This window comes from Malania oleifera, chromosome 3 (assembly GCF_029873635.1).
Source record: "Malania oleifera isolate guangnan ecotype guangnan chromosome 3, ASM2987363v1, whole genome shotgun sequence".
Taxonomy (NCBI): Eukaryota; Viridiplantae; Streptophyta; class Magnoliopsida; order Santalales; family Ximeniaceae; genus Malania; species Malania oleifera.
Genome location: NC_080419.1, coordinates 78411112 through 78432210, shown reverse-complemented (window position 1 = coordinate 78432210; position 21099 = coordinate 78411112). Strand labels below are relative to the sequence as shown.

The 21099-nt window shown below is 35.6% G+C and overlaps 2 protein-coding genes across 2 annotated transcripts; both read left to right on the top strand.

Moving 5' to 3' along the window:
• Positions 1–469: 469 nt before the first annotated feature.
• On the top strand, positions 470–3370 carry LOC131151384 (disease resistance protein SUMM2-like). The gene is made up of 3 exons (XM_058102628.1): positions 470–579; positions 1354–1435; positions 2180–3370. The coding sequence occupies exons 1-3, from the start codon at positions 470–472 to the stop codon at positions 3368–3370; spliced, it is 1383 nt and encodes a 460-aa protein (XP_057958611.1).
• A 222-nt stretch (positions 3371–3592) lies between these two features.
• Positions 3593–13284, top strand: LOC131151382 (probable disease resistance protein At4g27220). Its single transcript, XM_058102627.1, has 2 exons — positions 3593–5225; positions 13133–13284. Exons 1-2 carry the CDS (start codon positions 3593–3595, stop codon positions 13282–13284), a joined length of 1785 nt encoding a protein of 594 aa, XP_057958610.1.
• The last annotated feature ends 7815 nt before the right edge of the window (positions 13285–21099 follow it).

Here is a 21099-nt window from a genome sequence, read left to right as displayed (position 1 = left end):
CAAAACTGAAAAGGAATCCGTGGAGATACACTATTGGATCCAGCTCCTCCATTTTTCACCGAACCCTATAATTCTCATAATATCAATAAGACAATCCGAATTCGCATGGTCCATGGCCTTCTCTAGATTGAGTTTGCAAGGGAAGCTTGCTATTGACTTTCTTTCTCTTTAAAAAATCTATACTTTCGTTTGTTATAATGCAACATTCAATATCTATCTTCCAGCTACAAAAGCTACCTATTGTTTGGAAACGATCAATGGTAGAACCTCCTTAAGCCTGATTGATAAGAGACCTTCACAAGAATTTTGTAAAAGATGCCGACAAGGCTAATGGGCCCATAGTTTCTTTGTTAATATTCTCGGCCCCTCCTTTTACAATGATGGTGGCATTCAGACTTCTTTCAAACCTCTCGTATACATAAAATTCCTGGAAGCCGGACCGGGCGCTTTGTCTCCATTCAATGCTGCAATGGCACTCCAAATTTCCTCCTCTGAGAAAGTGCTTTCGAGGTGCTTCCTGCAGTATTCTGGCAGTGTATTGAAGCCTTCCCCCTTCAATTTGGGGCCTCCACATATAAGGTTCTTGCAGCAAATTTCTGAAAAAAATTTGAAGCTTTAGACTTAATATCTTCAATCTTCGTTCAAATCTTATTCTTAATGCGCAACCGTGAAATGAATGTTTTTTTCTTGTGCAAAGCTGCCACCCCTGTTAAAATAACTAGTGTTCTTATCTCCATTCTTCAACCATAGTTCCCAGGATCAGAGTCTCCATGAAGCTTCTTCCTGATCCAACCATTGCAAAAACTTTCTAGTCGCCTTCTCTTTCAACACTTTATATTGCTCGCATAAAGGCCTCTTCTCTACCTTACTGTTCCAAGTATCTAGTTCCTTTCGCACTGTGTCTTTCTCCAATAATTCTTTGGATGAATGCTCCCTTCTCTATGTTTTTTTAAACGTCCCCTCAAAGCCTTCAGTTCCTGTCTCCCTTTAAAATCAAGGGACTTCCACCACTCTTCTATTTTCTTCTCAAAATCTTCCAACATGAGTCAGCTGTTGTCAAATCTGAATGGAACTCTGCTCCGCTTATTTCCTCCACAATCTAATAAAACCGGGTTGTGATCTGAAATGCACCGGGTTAGTGTTCGGACTACTAGCTGGGGCTGCTGTTTCCTGGCTTGGGCCTCCATTGCATGCTCTTTAATGTGGGCTTAATCTTTTAGTCTGGCCAGTACTGGACTGCTTTTGATTTCGGCCTCCAACTCCTTTTATTTGAGTTGTTCTTGTTTGCTGCTGGCCCGTGCGAATCCGCTAGGGGCACGGATCCGTGTGGTGTTTTTGTATTTGAAATTGCAGGAGACAGCTTGCCAGTGTGGCTTTCCTTTCCCTATACCCGCCGTTGTCATTTGCTTCTCCTGCCGTTACGTCCTTAAAGCTCGTAAGCTCTGCATTTTATTCGTTTAGATTATACTATTCATACTTATAAAAAGGTATATTTGCTCTTATTTTTAATAATTTCTGTGTCTATGCCTTTAAAATATGCTTTTTATTCCACTAAAAATCATTAATTATAATTTACTAGGAAAATTATTGTTAAGTAATAATAAATTGATTTAAAATTTTATAATCCATGCAACTGATATTATGATTTTCTTGTCCAGATGAACATAGTATAACACTTTTGAAAAATCTTAGTTTGTTGCCTATTTACTTAATGTATTTATTTATTATTTCTATTGTATTGGTTGATAGACCAATTAGAAAGGATTTGTGGAATTTAAAAAAAAAAAAAAGAATTTCTGAGAATTTTAAGCACCGATGCACCATTCAGTTAACTAGATAGGAAAAGCAAGGCAAAATTCGTTAAATGCAATTTCATTCATTCTAGGTGGAATGATAAAGAGAATATTAGTTTTTTTTTAAGGAATTTGCTTTCTGAAAAGCTAGAAGGCCCAAAACTGAAAATTAATGAACACTTTATGAATTATGTATGCCTCACGGGACATTTATCTATAATGGTTTGATTTTCTTTTTGGAAAAATCAATTTCTTCATGGTTTTTATACACATGACTTGTTATTAGTTCACAACCTTCTTTTGAAGTGCTCTCATCTTAATTATAGTATTCGAAATATCATCACATAACTCACTCACCCTTTGATAATTATACATGTAATGTGCAGATGGATATTTGGGGGAACATATTGAAGAGCATTGAGCTAGTGACGAGTATATACAATTCCATTGGAGAGTGTTGGAGCTATAAGCAAATTCTTCAAGAAAATATGAACAAGTTAAAGGAGAACATGGATAAGTTGATTAGCCGAGAAAAGGACATTAAAAAAGAACTCGAGAATGTTGAGTACCAGTTTCAAAAGGAACCCAAGGCAGAGGTTGAAAATTGGTTGAAAAGTGTAGAAAGCAAAAGAGGAGAAGTTGACAAAATAGAACATGTAGCTAAGAAAAGAAGATATTTCTCACAATCCAAGTTCTTAAGAACAATTGAGAATATTACTAAAGAAGTAAATGAAGTTTTTGATAGGGGCATATTTCCTAATGGGGTTGTTAACGACACATATTTAGATAAAGGACTTGCATTACCTAGCGCAGAACTAGTAGGTGAAGCTACAGCCAAGAAAAACCTTGAAAAGATTTGGGAAATGTTGATGAAAGAGGACATTAGAAGTGTGGGAGTTTATGGAATGGGAGGAGTGGGCAAAACAACCATAATAACACACATCCACAACCGACTCTTGGAAAATTCGCGTGTCTTTGGTTCTATATTTTGGGTCACTGTATCTCAAGAATCAAGTGTTCATATCTTGCAAAATAAGATTGCATTAAAATTGAATGTGGATTTTAAAGGGGATGAACCCGAAATCACAAGGGCAGCTACGTTGTTGGAAGCAGTGAATGCTAGAAAGAAATTTGTCCTTATTTTAGATGATATATGGGAAAGTTTTTCGATAGAGAGTGTGGGAATTCCTATTAATGAAGGTAGCAAGGGGAAGTTGATCATAACTTCTCAGTCATCAGAAGTGTGTCAACAAATGTGCCAAAAAATTATCAAAGTTGAGCCACTCTCAACTGAAGAAGCTTGGAGTCTATTCAAGGAAAAATTAGGGCATCACACTGTTCTTATTAATCCTGAAGTGGAAAGAATTGCCAAATCTGTTGCCAAAGAATGTGCTGGTTTGCCCCTTGCAATTATCACAGTAGCTAGAAGCTTGATAGGAGTGTGTGACATTTATGAGTGGAATAATGCTTTAGATGAATTGAAACAACATGCTCCAGATATTGCTCAGAATGTAAAGAATGTATATAAGCGCTTAAAATTTAGTTATGATCGATTAAAGAATGAAAAGATGCAGTAGTGTCTCTTGTATTGTGCCTTGTTTCTTGAAGATCATGACATTCCAATAGTGGAATTGATACGGTATTGGATTTGTGAGGGACTAATAGATGAAATGGATACTAGGCAGCATTAATATAATCAAGGCCACTCTAGATTGAATGAACTCATAAATGTATGTTTACTACAAAGTTCTGTAAGTCACCCTCATAATTGTGTAAAGATGCATGATGTGATAAGAGACATGGCCCTTGATATTGCAAGATCGGATAAACATATGTTTATGGTGAAAGCTGGTGCCCAACTAGAAGAGCTCCCAAATAATAGAAATTGGCAAGGGAGTCTAGAGAGGATTTCATTAATGAGAAATTTCTTAGGTAGAGGGGCGGAAGATTTTACTTCGCCGATGTGCCCTTTGTTGTCTACTTTGCTGCTAAATGATAATGAAAGATTAACAAAGATGTCCAATATCTTTTTTGCAAGTATGCCAAGTTTGACAGTTTTAGACTTGTCTAGTACAAGCATTGAGCATGTTCCTGACTCCCTCTCAAGCTTGACGAACCTAAGAGCACTATTGCTTAAAAGATGCCCAAAATTAAAATATGTTCCTTCTCTGGCACAACTCAAAAAATTAAGGAAACTTGATCTTCAGAATAGTGAAAAATGTGGAGCTCTTATGGGCATCGAAGAATTATGTGACCTCAAATTCCTAGAATTGTGCGGTATGTCCATCAAATGGATGTTTCCTCAAACTGAAAGAGGGGGCAAGGAGGTCCTCCCCAAGCTAAGGCAGTTGCAGTGCATTGGAGTTGGAGGAAAAGATATGGAGGTGGATCAACTCTCTGTCTTGACAAAGTTAGAAAGTATCAAACTCTGGGGCCTTGACCCTCTCAAGTTTAAAAATTATGTAAAATCTGAGGCTTGGAAAAATTTGAAGCGCTACTTCCTTTGCCTATCGACGGATGTTCTTCAGCTACCAAAAATACTATTTGGCAGACAATTATGTATAGATTATCGTGGGGTTCGTAATAGTTCAGAAATGGGGGAATTATCCCTCATGCTCCCTTCAAATGTCCAAGAGTTGATTTTAAGGGGATGCAATGATTTCTGCAGCTTGTTAGATTTTTCGTCTTCTTTGAAGAATGCTGAGGATTTAGAGAGATGTAAAATTGAGTCCTGCCAAGGGATGCACCACTTGTGGGCAAATAATTGTTGCATTGCCACCACCGATTCTAATATTATGCCTTTATTTTTACCACAACTAGAGACCTTGGTGGTGCGTGATTTGCAAAACCTCAAAGCCCTCTTAAAGCTTCAGGAGGGTGCAGTTGGAAGGGGAGGACTAGAACAATCACTGTCGCCAGTATCGAGTGGAAGCTTTTCCAATCTTAAGCTATTGTCCATTTCGGAATGTCATAATGTAAAGTATATATTTCCTTTTGGGTTTGCACAGAAACACCTCCAAAACCTTGAGATTATGATTGTGCACGACTGTAAAAATATTGAGAATATCATTTCAGCGGTAGACGGAGATGAAGAAGAAGAGGGGGTGCATCAGGAAAGGAGCAAGAATTCCATGTTCATGTTCCCAAAATTACAAGAATTGTGGTTAGGATATCTACCCAAGTTGCAGGGGTTAATATGTGGTAATAAGGGGAGCATGGTCAGTGACTATTTGCAAGAAATACACATATATGGATGCCCAAATCTGAAGAGCCTCCCTATTTCCATTTCTATGCATGATAATGATATTGGCATGGTGTCATCTGTTCTTCCTCCTCCTACAACTATAAAAAGAATTATTAAAGCAAAAAGAAACCAGTTTGATGCTATGGAGTGGGCCGACAAATCCCTTTTCAAACTGATACCAGTAACAGGTCCTTCTATAAAATTACAATTGGTATGTGTATTATTATTATTATTATTATTATTATTATTAAAGGTGATTAGAAAAGGAAATTCTAGTACATAGCACTGCATTAAAGATTCATTTTCTTATAAACTAATATAGGGCATAATTTCTAAAGATAACATAAGTAACATATGTCTCGCTTTTTTCAAACAATCTTTTGTTAGTACTTTTGGTAAAAGAAGTTTATAGGCTACAAGCCCCATCAAAATTTTAGTTTCTAGTTGTTCACACTTATTTAAAAAATAGTGAATTTTTAAATAAATTTATTCATTAATTCTTTAATAAATTGTGATAGTCACATATATACATATAAATAATTATCTGAACTAAAATTAAAAGAGAATGTGGTCAAGTCAAAATTATTTTAATTTATTGCTTTAGTCGTCGCAATACATTATCAATTTGATTAAAAATATATTAAAAACACATATATTATGTTCATGTTGTTTTACTACACAATTTATTAATATATATATATATAATTTATATTCATAAATTAAAATACTACTAGACTATTTTATAGTTATTAAAAATAATTTAAAATTTTAAACATATAAATTACATATTATATTTATTAAACTAAATTTCTATATATATATATATATATAATATTTTAAATTAATATATATTAAATTTTATAGATATAATTTTTATTAAACTAATTTTTATATTTGTTGGAACTAAGATGGGGAAGAGTACAAGAATCACCCTCCAAGATCAAATAGAACGCATGAAAACTCCTCCCAATCTGGTTTGCACGGGGAGCTATTAGACCAAGTCAAATAAAACAAATTTGATAGACATCTATAATACACTATTGACAGTGGAATATTTCTCCCTAAAAATTGTCTCATTCCTCTCCTTCCAAATCTTCCGACATATCTGCTTCCAGATATTGGGAATAATTTTGGAGAAACAAAACTAAGATCCATCCACCAATCATCTATCATGCCAAAGGAAAGGTTCATGTTGATATACATGTATGTTTTAAAATTCTAGAGTTATTGATATGAATTATTTTTTAATAGCAAGGATAAATGCATAGAACTATATATATTGACTATAAATGCATACACTAGACATTTGTTAATAGCATACAAGAAAAAAAAAATCCATTTTCTCGATCTTTATAGAGAAAATGTTTTCCTTATTATATTTGAGTCTCTTCTCAATCAAGTTTATAGCTATTCATGTTAATATCTTACATTATTGTTTGTTAAGATTTATTTTTTTAAAAAAAATTGAGGTCAACATCATTTATTGTAATCAACTTATATGTTGTGTTTTAAATGATGGAATACTAAGTGGTTTCTTAGCATAATAAAAGCCACCCTGGCTTTAATGTTATGAAATAGTTGCTTAGCATTAAACATCATCAACGAAATAAAGTGACCAGCAAAATGCATGCACTAGTGTAAATAGCATTCCATATTAATGATCAATGTGATTTTAATATGACCTCAAACATTTCCATCTTTCATGCAGAGACTTGGATTAGGATTGTGGCATTACAACTTGAAACATTATAAAGAAGCGTAAGATATTGTTTCAAAACTTAACTCATTACAATGATTAATATACTAGTAGACAATGTAGTACACTTTGCCATGGCATATATTGAAATATATGTTTTTTTACTTAGCATAAAAAACATAATCGAAGTTTATTTACCAATTTTGTACATATATCACTATTTCATATATTTTGCTTCACCTTATTTTCTACTTGTGACCAATATTTTCCTAAGGAAATAATGCACTCTACTTATGAATGCCACACATCCATGATATCATAAATTTGAATGTCTTTCAAAAAATATTCGACTATTTGTTTCCTTAGGCCTTATTTAACGGTAAAAAAATTCATTTTCTATTTTTGTCTTTCCAAAGAATTAGAAAAAATTTAGCTTGTATTTAGTTATCCAAGATTCATATTAAAAATGATAAAAAATAAAGTATTTGCTTAGTTGTGCAAAATAACTATTTTTCCTTTTTATTTTTAGGTTTCAAAATAATTACAAAGAAGACAACTTGTTTTTTGTTTTTTTTTCAAAAATTATATAAGGTGGTGGTATTTGGGTCATGATTTTGGAGCTATAGTTTGGATTTATGTGGATTTAGTAGAAGTTAAATCCACATAAATCAAAGTTCAACATATTTACAATACTTTTTTATAATTATATAGAAGCGCTACTTTCTATGGCAATTTCTACAAGATAAGTAAGACTTTACCTTAGTATGAAGAAGTTTCAATAAAATAGATAGAAGGGGTGAGTATAAAAAACTATCAATTCTTGTTGATACATTTCTTCTCTACATCTTGAGTAAAACTCGCAATAGTACTGAACATTATCTCCTTGGAAATTGACATGGTCCTTGTAGAGAAGAGCCCCTGAATTTGGTGTTAAAGTAGAATTGCATATAAGTAATGAAGAAGAATGACCTCTTAAAAAAAAGTAATGAAGAAGAATGAGTGCACAAAGAGAGAATAACTAAATAATCCCTAGAAGTTCAAGCGTTGAGTGGCCGATGAAGGTGTGCCAAACAGTGCAAGGGATGACCTTGTGCTTTTGATTAGGATTTAAACTCTTTTAGATGAAGAGTTTATAAATAACATTTGAATGTTTCTAGTGTAAAGGTCAGAAGTTCAAATAATGGGCACCTTTGTCTTACAAGTTTTACTACAAGGTAAAATGATGAGCCTAGGGTTTTAAGTTTGTTTTGAAGGCTTATTTTTTTTAGATTAAACAATTCTTTATAAGTTTTTATAGTAGTTTTTGGGCTTAATAATGTGTTTATTATGTGGTTGTCTTATATCTTACTTCATTTTCCTATGATTGTTAAAGCTCATATTCTCTATGTACAAGAAAATAATTCTAGTATTGCTTTTCATGCAGGTTATTTTGAATGGCAAGCAAGGGAATGCTTAGGAAGAGAATTTGTTAACCCATGCATTAAGCATATGGAAAATCATCCCCAAGAAAAATATTTATATGTACGCTACATTTGAAAGTATGGATATGGGATCTTGAATTTGGATTTGGATGAATTTGAACAAATTTCATTACAATTTTATATTACATCATATCCAAATCTAGTGCAAGCACAAATTCAAGACCTCTCCAAACATTGTGTGAATGAAAATCTCATAGATTGTTTATTTGTAAATAAAAGAATCTCCTCTCAATTAGTTCTATCTGTCACTTTGCTTTATGTATATATAAATTGTTTATTAAGCGTACATAAAATGTTTATTAAGATTAGTGTAACATCCATGTGTATAATAAATACATAAACATTATAGAATATTTTCTAGAATGCTTTCAATATTATACAATTTAATATGCTAACTGGGCCAATATTCTTTTTTTCAATCAGTTAATGGTAAATAGTATTGATCAAAATGGATATGTACAATATACACTAGGCATACCCAAGCAAAGGGAAGCGAAGCTCCCAATCAGAAGATCAAATCAAAACTAGTCAATGGCTAGATACAGATCAACCTGGGAAGGAGTTTACTAATGTTGTTAAAGAATTCTTATTGTTAGTTTTACTGTATTCCCAAGAGGGAGGGTGAATTTGTATTTTCAAATTTTATCCCCTAGTTCAATCCACTAATAGCAGTATTACACAAGTCTAAGGTCAATCTAGTACATATAAAATAAATCAATATAAATATACAGTAAAAATTAAACTGCACAAGTAATTAAACTAAGCATGCATGATAAAACAGTAAATGGAGACGACACCAAAAATGTTATCGAGGTTCGGCAAACTGCCTACAACCCTGCCTTGGATAACAAGTACAAGGATTACATTATAAGCTCACTTAACGGGTGGAGTGGCACCAAATACAATAAGGTTATTTAACACAGGGCTGACCTCAACCTTTACAAACAATCCTTCCCGGGCTGGATTACCGCCCCCTCTGGCCACGCATGGAATACAATAGATTTCTTAATAAAAACTAGGTACAATGATTATGCTTCTCAATCAAGCAGATATGTAGCAAATGTAATCAATCAACCACACATCAATAGTATAGGAAATTGTGAGCTCGGTGATGTGATTTTGTGCAAGCAAACACTCAGCAATGTATAATTACAAATATGCTCAAAAGTGTTCTAACAAGCTATTTATAACAGTCCAAAACTTAATCAAAGAAGTACAATCCAAATTTATCATAAATGACTCTATAAGTATGACTTTGAATCACCTTAAACAGCCCCTCTAGTTCAATTGATTTGCCTTCAAATTTTCTTTTGTTCCTTAAATGCTAGAGGAAGTATACTATAATAGCCAAGCAAATCTTCTTTTAATTCCTGTGCCCTTTACCTCCTTATGCAACCACTTCAGAGCAGCTTTCAGGAATGACATAACTCTAGTTGACCCCATCCAGTGTCGGACAAGATCCCACACAATTTTAGAAAATTTAGATATAAAAAAGATATGGTCAATAGTCTCAGTATCAGTTTTACAAAATACACAGTTCTGGTCAACTCCTTCAACAAGTAGTTTATCACTTGTCAAAAGTTTCCCTTTTATTCCTAGCCACAATGTGAATGCATGTTTAGGCAAGTTACCACATTTCCAAACTTCTTTATGTCACGTGACTTTGTTTCCCTTGTTCCTCCAGTAGTTGTAAATTTTTGAAGAACAAATTTTGGCCATCTTTGACCCACTAATTAAACAAACCGTCTACAGCCACATGAACCCCACATCTCTACAAGATCTTATTTTTAATATCAATCATCCTCTTGAATAAAGGGGAGTCTTCATGTTTTGAAGAAGCATCCCAAAAATTAGCACCCTTCAAGTAAATCTGGTGAACCCATTTTGACTATAAAGAGTCATTTTTTTCTTTTTACTTTTTCTTGGGATGTTCCACAAGGCTCTAGTGAGAAAGGCTTTGTTCCAAGCTTTAATGCAGTGACCCGAAGAATAATAGTATTTAATTAATAATGAGGGAGATAAATGGAAACAGAAACAGAAACAGAAGGAGGCAGTAGGCGAATCGTTCGTTAACGACATTGCATTTTGAAGATAATAATTTCAAGGAATTTCTAGGCTTCATCGACGAATACGTGGATTCATTGATGAAGGTCTTAAGAACCTTGTCAACGAGGTCCCGTCTCGTTGACGAGAAAATACCAAGAGAAGGATTTGGGTTACTCTAAATTTCGTCGACGAAGGTAAGGTTCGTCGACGAATTTACTAAAGGACTCGTCGATAAGGTGACGTGTCTCGTCGATGAATTTGGCCCTATAAATAGTGCAAGCTCGGATTTTTATCACATTTCAGGGCAAAATACTTCCCATTTCTCTCTCCTATGTCCCCTCCCACTTCTCTCCTCGATTTCAGCCCCTTCAGTAGCCAAATCGACGATTTGAGGCCACCACGACGTTCCTGGCGAAGTTCTCTTCAAGTTTGCTGGGGCGGATCGTTGGTGAAACGAAGTTGAAATTCATCCCAAATTCAGGGTAAGACCTTTTAGCCAATTTTTGGTCTTCTGAAAGTTATAGGAAATTATGTAGACAAAGAAATACTGATATTTTGTTCTGACAAATGTTGTGTTCAGAGTGTTGTGAAGGAGGCCCTGCGAGTGTTAGGCCAGTATACCATAGGGGCTTTCCAGTAGTCAGGTAAGGGAAATATGCTATACTAGGCAATTTTACTATATTTTAGTATAAACTATACATTTTTTTTTATCAGATGATTATTCACGATAGAAATTTATACAGTTTATCATTTATGTATAATATGTTTAAAACTTCAGTGTGGCTTGAGCATATAAGTATAGTAAATAAACATGTTTTACAATATTTTCAGGGTATGATTTATAGAGTATACAGTCAGTGGGTATGTTTTATAATAATCACAGAATACCATGATTATACAGTATTCAGTACCAAGATTACACAGTTTTCAGTACCATGATTATACAGTTCAGTTCAGAGATATAGTTGACACAGTTATAGTTTATTTCAGTATCATGGTTATTACAGTTATTTCAGAATCATGGTAAATCAGATAGTTGTATATAGAAACGTATTATATAGTATCAGACCCTCTTGGACCATATAGTTACAGAGCACAGTACCGTAGCTACAGATATTTCAGTTATGAGTGCAACCACCTATTTAGATAATATGTGGTAGTAGGTCGATTGTATAATGCCCTAAACGTGGACAGGCTTCCCATCAGATATGGGTTGAGGAGGGTAGATCAGACCGAAAGAGTATAGTGATTTTCGCTGGTTGGTCAGCTAGTGCAGATCCAGACTACGGGCCGCACAACCCTGTTATGAGGGGTTAAATCATGACACACAGTTATCCACAGGGGAAATTTTTCAGTTACTATTACGTATATACAGATTTACAGAAACAGGGAGTATACTTATGTACATTAGAAGTATTTTGAATAGTAACCTACAATATTGTTATATTAAGCAACATGGAAAGGGTGATGGATTTTATTACTTGTACTGTATTTACATATCCAGTTATACATGATTATATAGAAACATATTTTCATAATATTGTAACTCATTTGCCACACACTAGTAATAGCATATTTTGTCTTACTGAGCGTCGGCTCATCCAAATTACTTTAACATTTTTCATGTGATCTAAGTAGGCAAGCAGATCAGGTTCGCAAGGGTCATAGTACTACCCTGTTAGTAGAGAGTGAGTATATTTTTGGGAGTATTTTTGTACAGCCCTCACCAGTTTGGGATATTTTAGGAACAATCATATATGTAAATTTTGGGAACCTGTTAGCACTCTAGTATTGTATATAATTATATATGGATATGTATATTTGATTTCCGCTTCTTGCTGTTTCGGTTAATGATTGGGTTTACCGCAGTATGGTATAAAGCATGTTAAATGTCATAGTATAAAAATAAAATAAAAACCCTAGAAATAGCAAGTCGTGATAGTTTGGTATCAGAGCCTAGGTTACTAGGTTTTATAGACTTTAGAGTGTAGCAGAAGCAATACCAGAGTATAGGAAAGGATTTGAGGTTTGTTCTGTGTCAGGGTATAGGATTACCATGGTGTTTTCTGTGTTTTTCCTAGGGTGACGATTTCAGGAAAACCATAGTAAACTATTATCGGATCGTGTGTCTAGGTGACAAAACTAGATATTGAGTTAAGGTCAAGGAAGGTAATTAATTTTGAATTGGTACAGGATAGGCCTGTATAGAAGATAAAGTGCTTAAGTGTGTTTCTTGTTTTTAGGATGGACCCAAGAAGCAGTGGCACGAATGCTGGGGAGGTTAGGCCAGGACCTTCCAGCATAGGTAGAGGAGATACAAATGTTGTACTGCGTAACGTCACTCAGCAGGTGATGGCTGAGATGGCCAAGAGCTCTAGGGAGCGTGGTTGTTCGATCGAGTAGTTTACGCGGATGAAGCCCCCATCCTTTATTGGAGGAGATGGCCCGATTGTAGCTGAGAATTAGGTCCAGGACATTGAAGAGACGTTGGCGATGCTTCCTTGTACGGATGAATAGAAGGTACTATTTGCAGCATTTAAGTTGACAGGGGAGGCTAAGCGCTGGTGGAGAGCAGCGTGACTAATTGAGGAGCAGAGGCCGGTTCTAGTGCCAATGACGTGGGACCGAATCAAGGAGCTATTCTTTGAGCGATATTTCCCTGCTATCGTTCAAAGTGCGAGGGCAGCGGAGTTTCTGCATTTGGTACAGGGGCAAATAACTATATCCCAGTACGCGGCTCGGTTTGTCGAGTTGTCATGTTTTGCTCCACATCTAGCACCTGATGAAGAGAAAAATGGAAGAAAGTTTGAAGAGGGATTCAGGCAGAAATTGTTTGAGCAGGTGATTGGTTTTAGGACTCAGACATTCACAGAGGTTGTAGACAGAACTGCAATTATTGAGAATGACATTCAGAGGGGTGTAGCGGCTCAGAATCAGAGAAAGAGGCTTGCGCCTCAAGGTTTTCAAGCTGGCACCAGTAGGGGTCCATGGAGAGGAGGTCGCGATAGGAAAGACCAGAGGTAGATGGCAGGACCTCGTGGGAACTGTCGCGACGTCCCGGGAGGGTGTGTGCCTCGGGTGGCAAAATAAAAATCAATTTTAATTTTCAAAGAAAAATAGGGAATGTCGGAGTCGCCACTAACCTTTTAGTGTGGTTAGAACACATGATTACTACCCCGTTAGGGATAAAATGGGTCTACGTTACCAGAGCTGGGGTCGGGAGTTCGGTTACGCGAGGGGAAGGTACGAGCACCCCCTACGCGCCCGTTCTTACAAACGGTACCTAATTAATTTAGAATTATCCCTAAATTATTCTAAAAAGTCTTTAAAATTACTCCTCTAGTAAATTTATTAATACACGTGCAAAGTGAATAAATAAATAATAAAAAAATATATGTAAAATCTAAATATTTGCATATTACCTCAGAACTAAAGGTACGTGAATCCCGAAGGCTCATACCCCAGCATTAAAATCATAGGGATAAATATACACGAAAATACATAATACTATAAAATAATAAAAATAAATATCATAATACATGATACAAAATATAAATATACCCAAGGAACAAAAATACTAAAAATATTTAACATTAGTACTAATTAAAAGTGATGACAATATTGACAATAATAAAAACATATTACTATAATAATACTCCTACACTGATAATATCATATTAATATTGCAACGAATAAATGATAATAGTAAATAATAGATATGATAATAATAGTAAGTAATAAATGATAAGGATAATAATAAGTAATGATAGGAATAATAACAATATTTATGGTTATAGTAATATACATATTTTATTTACCTTAATATTGATACCCCATTAAAGATACAATACACGCGTATATAAGCAACCAATTAAAAAAAAAATCAAATTAAAGGGAAGCAAATAATGAACTTATAGAAACTTATTCAAGCTATTACTAATATGCAAATAATCAATATAGTAATTTCTAGACTTATAGTAATAAATCAAATCAAATTCGATATATAATCCTAAACAGTTAACATGATAATAATACAATGGTAGACTATTATATTACGTATAATACAAAATAATGAATTATAGTATATACATGATAACAGAAACAATATCATAAATCCTAAGGTACCTAAATCATATATGCATACAACCTTATAACCTAATAAACCATAATAATAAAAATAATATGAAATAATATACCACCATATTACCTAAATATATACATGACAAAAATACCAATAAACAACAATATTACATCATACCCTAAAGATCTATAAATTCAATAATAATATTTAAATATCAAGCAAATATCTAATATGAACAAAAATCCTGCACCCAAGAAAAATAAATCAATTAGTATTTAATATGCATAAATAAAAGCAATAAAGATTTAAATATGACCAAAAATTCTGCACCCAAGAAGAATAAATCAATTAGCATTAAATATTATTAAACAAAAACAATAAAAATTTAAACGTGAACAAAAATCTTGCACCCAAAAAAAGAATAAAACAATTAGTATTAAATATTATTAAACAAAAATAATACAAATTTAAATATGAGTAAATATCCTGCACCCAAAAAGAATAAAATAATTAGAAAATAATATTAACAACACTAATATTAACAATCACAATGTCAATATATGCATACAGATTGGAAAATAAGACATACATGACATGCATATAATAATCATAAAATATATATATATACCTGCTGGTTGAGGAGGAGCTGTGCTATGAGGGTTTTGCCGGAACTAGGCTGTGATGGTGGTCGGAGGTCCTGGGGGGCTAGTGTAACAGCGGTGGAGTCGAGGAAAACTAGCTGGTGGTCGGAGTGTTGCAGCGGTGGCCGGAGATGACTGAGGATGGATCTGGCGTTGCTGCTAGTTCTGCTGCGGAGGGCAGCTTCACGGGAAGCTGGCGGTAGGGAGGCCTACTGGTTTGGGTTTCAGCAGGTTGTGGCCGAAAAGCAGGGGAACTCCGGTGGTGCAGTGCTACGGAGTTGTTGGCGCTGGGTTCAGAGGAGACGTCAGACTGGTCGGTGCTACGGGACGACTGGCATGGAGGGAGTTTGGGAGATGAGCAGAGAGGCAGAGGGAGGCAAGGAAGATGGATTCAGGGTGCGCCGGGAGAAGGAGAGAAGATGGGAAAAAGCAGGAATGGCTGTGACTTACAGGAGACTCCACAGGAAGAAGAAGAAGAAGAAGAAGAAGAAGAAGATGGGCTCTTGGCCTGCGCTATGCGCCCCCGTGCACAGCCCCCGCGTTTGGCCTCTGCCCTGTGCATTCCTATTTATAAAACAAAATCCTAAAAATCCTTCTTTTCTTTTCCTTTTTCTTCTTATTCTTTTTATACTTTTATGGTAATAATAGATACAGTAATAATGATAATAAAAATAATAAAAATAATAATAATTAGTAAATAAAGTAATAATACTAATATTAAAAGCAATAATTAATAATAATAATAATAATAATAATAATATAAAAATAATAAAAATAATAATAAAGTAATAATAATAATATATGAAAATAGTAATAATAATAATAATAATAATAAAATATATCCAAAATAATAATAGTAAAGTAATACTAATAATACTACTAGTAATAATAATAAATAATACAAATAATTATAAGAAAGCAATAATAAAATAAAGATAATAAAAATACTACTAATAAGAATAAAAATAATAGTGATAGTAAAATAATAATAATATTAATACGGTAATAATAATAATAATAATAATAATAATAATAATGAAAATAAGAATATACCCTTTGTTCTATCTGACTAGGGAAAAAATAGGGTGTCTACAGGAACCAGGGTGCGCCGACTTGTGCGGGAGACATCATTTAGGGGAGTGCTGGGTAGGCAAAGGAGTATATTGTCGCTGCGAAAGATTCGATCACGTGGTACGTGAATGCCCGGGTCAACCAGACCAGGTGCCAACTCCCACGCCCTATCAGGGAGGACATCAGGCAGCTCGGGGAGGATACTAGGCGCCTCGTGGTGGCCAGTAGAGGAATGTGGTCCCAATGCAAGTATACGCTCTGATGTCGGGTGATGTAAAGGCTACTACGGATGTGGTGACAGGTACATTTACTATTTTGTCATATCCGATTATTATTCTTTTTGACTCTAGTGCTACTCATTATTTCATTTCTGCATCTTATGTTAAATTATCTGAGAGTGAGACCCAGTCATTAGATATAGCGTTGTCGGTAGCTCCACCAACAGGATCAGTGATCAGATGTCAGAGGGTACTTAGAGCCTATCCGATAGAAATTCAGGGGAGAGTACTACTAGCAGATCTGATTGTTTTTTATATGTGTGGGTTCGATATAATACTGGATATGGACTGGTTGACTGCCAATCATGCTAGCATTGATTGTTGTCATAAAGAAGTAATTTTCAGACCTCCTGGAGAGCAAGAATTTAGATTCGTTGGTTCATGGTACGTGCTCCAACGTAGTTGGTGTCAGTCGTGCTGGCAAGTGGATTACTCCTAGATGGAGGTTAGGGGTTTATAGCATATGTGAAAGAAGTATCAGAAAATGAATAGAAGATTGACAACACTCCAGTAGTACTAGAATTTCCAGATGTTTTTTCAGAGGAGTTACCTAGATTGCCTCCTGTGCGCAAGGTGGATTTTCCTATAGATTTACCTCCAGGGACCGCGTCGATTTCTAAGGTTTCTTACCGTATGGCTCCAAGTGAATTGGGAGAATTGAAGGAGCAGTTGCAGGATTTGTTGAATAAGGGGTTTATATGACCTAGTGTGTCGCCATGGGAAGCTCCAATGTTATTTGTAAATAAGAAATACGGGTCCATAAGGATGTGTATTGATTACAGGGAAATAAACAAAGTTACCATTAAGAATAAATATCCTCTACCCCGTATAGACAATTTGTTTGATCAGCTCCAAGATACACGGGTATATTCCAAGATTGACCTCAGATCTAGGTATCATCAAGTGAGAGTAAAAGTGGAGGACATCGCGAAGACAACCTTCAGGACCAGGTATGGGCACTACAAGTTCCTCATTATGCCATTTGGTCTGACAAATGTCCCAGCTGTGTTTATGAACTTGATGAACAAAGTTTTCCACCAGTATCTAGATCAGTTTGTAGTAGTTTTCATTGATGATATACTAGTGTACTCGAGGAGTTTTGAGAATCATGAGGTGCATTTGAGGCAGGTGTTGCAGACACTCAGAGAGGAGAACCTTTATGCTAAATTTAGCAAGTGTGAGTTCTAACTTGAGAAGGTTGCATTTTTAGGCCATATGATCTCAGGAGACGGTATAGCAGTGGACCCCAGCAAGATTGACATGGTGGTAAATTGGGCTAGGCCGAGAAATGTGCAGGAAGTCAGAAGTTTCTTGGGACTGGCAGGTTATTATCGCCGATTTGTGGAGGGATTTTCAGCTTTGTTAGGACCTCTCATGCAGTTGACTAGAAAAAATGCCAGATTCGTGTGGGATGAAGAATGCGAGCAGAGTTTCCAGGAATTAAAGCAGTGGCTCATCACTACACCACTACTGACGATTCCCTCGGGAGGCGATGGTTATGTTATTTACAGTGACGCATCTTTGAAAGGGCTCGATTGTGTGCTGATGCAGCATGGTAGGGTGGTGGCTTATGCGTCCAGGTAGTTGAAAGAATATAAAAAGAACTACCCTACTCACGATCTGGAATTGGTTGCAGTTGTACATGCACTAAAGATCTGGAGACATTATTTATATGGTGAGAGGTGTGAGAGATTCTCTGATCATAAGAGTCTAAAGTGCTTCTTTACAAAAAAAGAGTTGAACATGCGACAGAGGAGGTGGTTGGAACTCATCAATGATTACGACTGTACCATCAGTTACCACCCAGGTAAAGCAAATGTGGTTGCTGATGTTTTGAGCCATAAATCAGGAGACACAACACAGGTAACAATGGTAGTTCAGCACCCAATTCAGATGGACTTAGAAAGACTCAGTGTGGAGTTAGTGGAAGATGATCCTCGGACGCTTATTTCCAATTTGGTCGTACATCCCACATTATATGAAAAGATTAAACCTGCTCAAAGAGATGATTTAGAGTTAGTCGAGGTGTTTGCCAGAATACAGAATGATCAGGGAGAATAATTCAGTATTTCTGATGATGGGGCTTTGAGATTTCGCACCAGATTGTGTGTGCCTGCAAATGACAGCATCAGAAGGACGATTCTAGAGGAGGTACACAAATCTTTATACATTATTCATCCTGGAAGTACGAAAACGTATAGGGATCTGCGAGAGTGTTTCTGGTGGAGTGGCATGAAGAGGGAGATAGGAGCGTTTGTGCAGCAGTGTTTTACGTGCCAGCAGGTTAAGGCTGAGCACCAGAGACCGGCTAGTCAGTTGCAACCACTTTTCATTCCAGAATGAAAGTGGGACCACGTATCCATGGATTTTGTTACGGGGCTACCACTGGTGTCGCATGGTCAGATTTCCGCTTCTTGCTACTTAGGTTAATGATTGGGTTTACCTTAATATGGTATTAGAGCATGTTAAATGTCATTGTTAAAAAAAAAATTCCCAAAAATAGCAGGTCGTGACATTTAAGGTCAAAAACTCCAAGGCCTCTTTCAGCTTTAAGGAGGCAGACCTCCTTCCAAGCCACAAAAGGCCTCTTCTTTCCAACCCGCACAAACGCTCTACAAAGTTTTACAACATGATCCAGCACAAAATTTGGGATAGGAAAAATAGTCAATAGAAAACACTCCACAAAGCCAATATTTGTTAAGAAGATGCATGTTTTAAAGAAACCTTTAAGAAATTTTAATGATGTGCACTTTTCCCATGTTTCAGCTAGAGCAGATAAAGCCAATGTTGAATTGATGGACTTACAGCAACTTTTGCATGGCAATCCTTCTAATACTGATATTCAAAAGAGGATGGTTGAGAAGAACAATGAGACTTCCAGACTTGGAGAAGCAAACATAATGTTAATGGCTCAATTAGCTAAGGGAAAGTACTTAAAAGAATGTGACAAGAGTATGTCTTTCTTTCATGCTCTTATGAGAAGGCACATCACAAGGAATCATATATTAGTTGTTATGAAGGACAATGGAGAACAAACAAACTCCCAAATGCAGGTGGCTGAGGAATTTCTTTGTTTCTATAAAGAGTTGTTGGGGAAGGAAGTGTATAATACTATGGTTGATGATCAAATCATTACAAAAGGTTGTATCCTTAATTATTCTCAAAGAGACTAGATTATGACTCCTATTACTGATGAAGAGATCAAGCAAGCATTGTTCAGTATTGGTAATGGGAAGTCCCCAAGTCCTAATGGGTTTTTAGCTTGTTTCTTCAAGAGATCGTGGAATACTGTGGGGAAGGAGTTTACTAATGCTGTTAAAGAATTCTTATCAACTGGAAAACTTTTGAAGTAGATTATCCACACTATTATTACTCTGATTCCTAAGTCTAGTCATGCCTCAATTGTTAATGATTTCAGACCTATTGCCTATTGCAATGTGATGTACAAAGTCATTGCGAAGATCATAGCTGCAAGGATCAAGCCTTGTCTTGAGGAGATTGTTAAACCAGCTCAATCAACTTTTGTTAAACATAGGAGTATGGGGGAGAACATATACCTTGTCCAAGAACTTGTGATGAAATATGCTAGAAAAAAAGTGTCTCCCAGATGCATGTTGAAAATAGACCTCAAGAAAGCTTATGATTCAGTGTCTTGGAAGTTCTTGAATGAGATGTTGGAACAACTTAATTTTCCTCAGACCATGGTTAATTTGATCATGGAAGGTGTGTCTACTACATTCTACTCTATCTCTTTGAATGAAGGCTACTTTGGGTTCTTTGAAGAGGGGAAAGGGCTTAGACAAAGGGATCCCCTTTCCCCTTTGCTCTTTGTGATCTGCTTAGAGTACCTTTCTAGGCTTTTGAAATCTCTTAAAAAAATTCAAATTTTAATTTCCATCCTAGATGTGAACATCTTAAAATCACCCACCTTACTTTAATTTGCTGATGATTTGATTTTGTTCTTAAGATGGGATTTTAATTTAGTGAAGCTTCTTTTGGATTGTCTTGGTAACTTAACTCAATGTTCAGGGTTGATTACTAACTGCCTTAAATCCAACTTGTTTTCAATTGGTATGAAAAGTGAAGAGTTGGATGGGATTAAAAGAACTACAGAGTTCAATGAAGGAGAATTTCCTTTTCATTACTTGGGGATACCTCTGGACGCTTCAATATTGAATTCCATGCACTATTCACATTTGATAAACATGATCACTAACCTGCTTAGTGGACAGCTTTATCTAGCTTGCACCAAACCTTACCATTAGACCACGTAAGGTGACAGCTAGTAGACCTCAAATCTTAGAGCCCCAGATAAAAAAAACATTCCTCGATGTATTTAATTTCATAAGAAGAAATAAGTTGCCCATTCCTCTTCTCATCAGAAGAAAAAACACAATTAAAATCCCCTAAGGGCAGCAATGGCCTTGCATTTCGATTACTAGTTTGAACTAGATCCTACCATAGTGATCTCCTAACCACAATGGAGTTAAAACTATAAACAAAGCTCACAGTAAATCTCTTTGCAAAAACTAAACATTTCAGAGCACAATGAATTACCTGAGCATTCATATCAATAACCTGTGGCTGGACTTTCTGGGTGTTCTGGAGCACCAAAATCCTTCCAGCGCTATGATGGTTAAAGTTATTCACCTATTCCCCCATTCTGAATTTTTTATTCAGCAAACCCTCCAAACTGTTTGTTGAAAGTTTTGTTTCCAGCAAACAAAGCACATCTATTTTATTCCTTTTGATGAGGTCTTGGACCCCA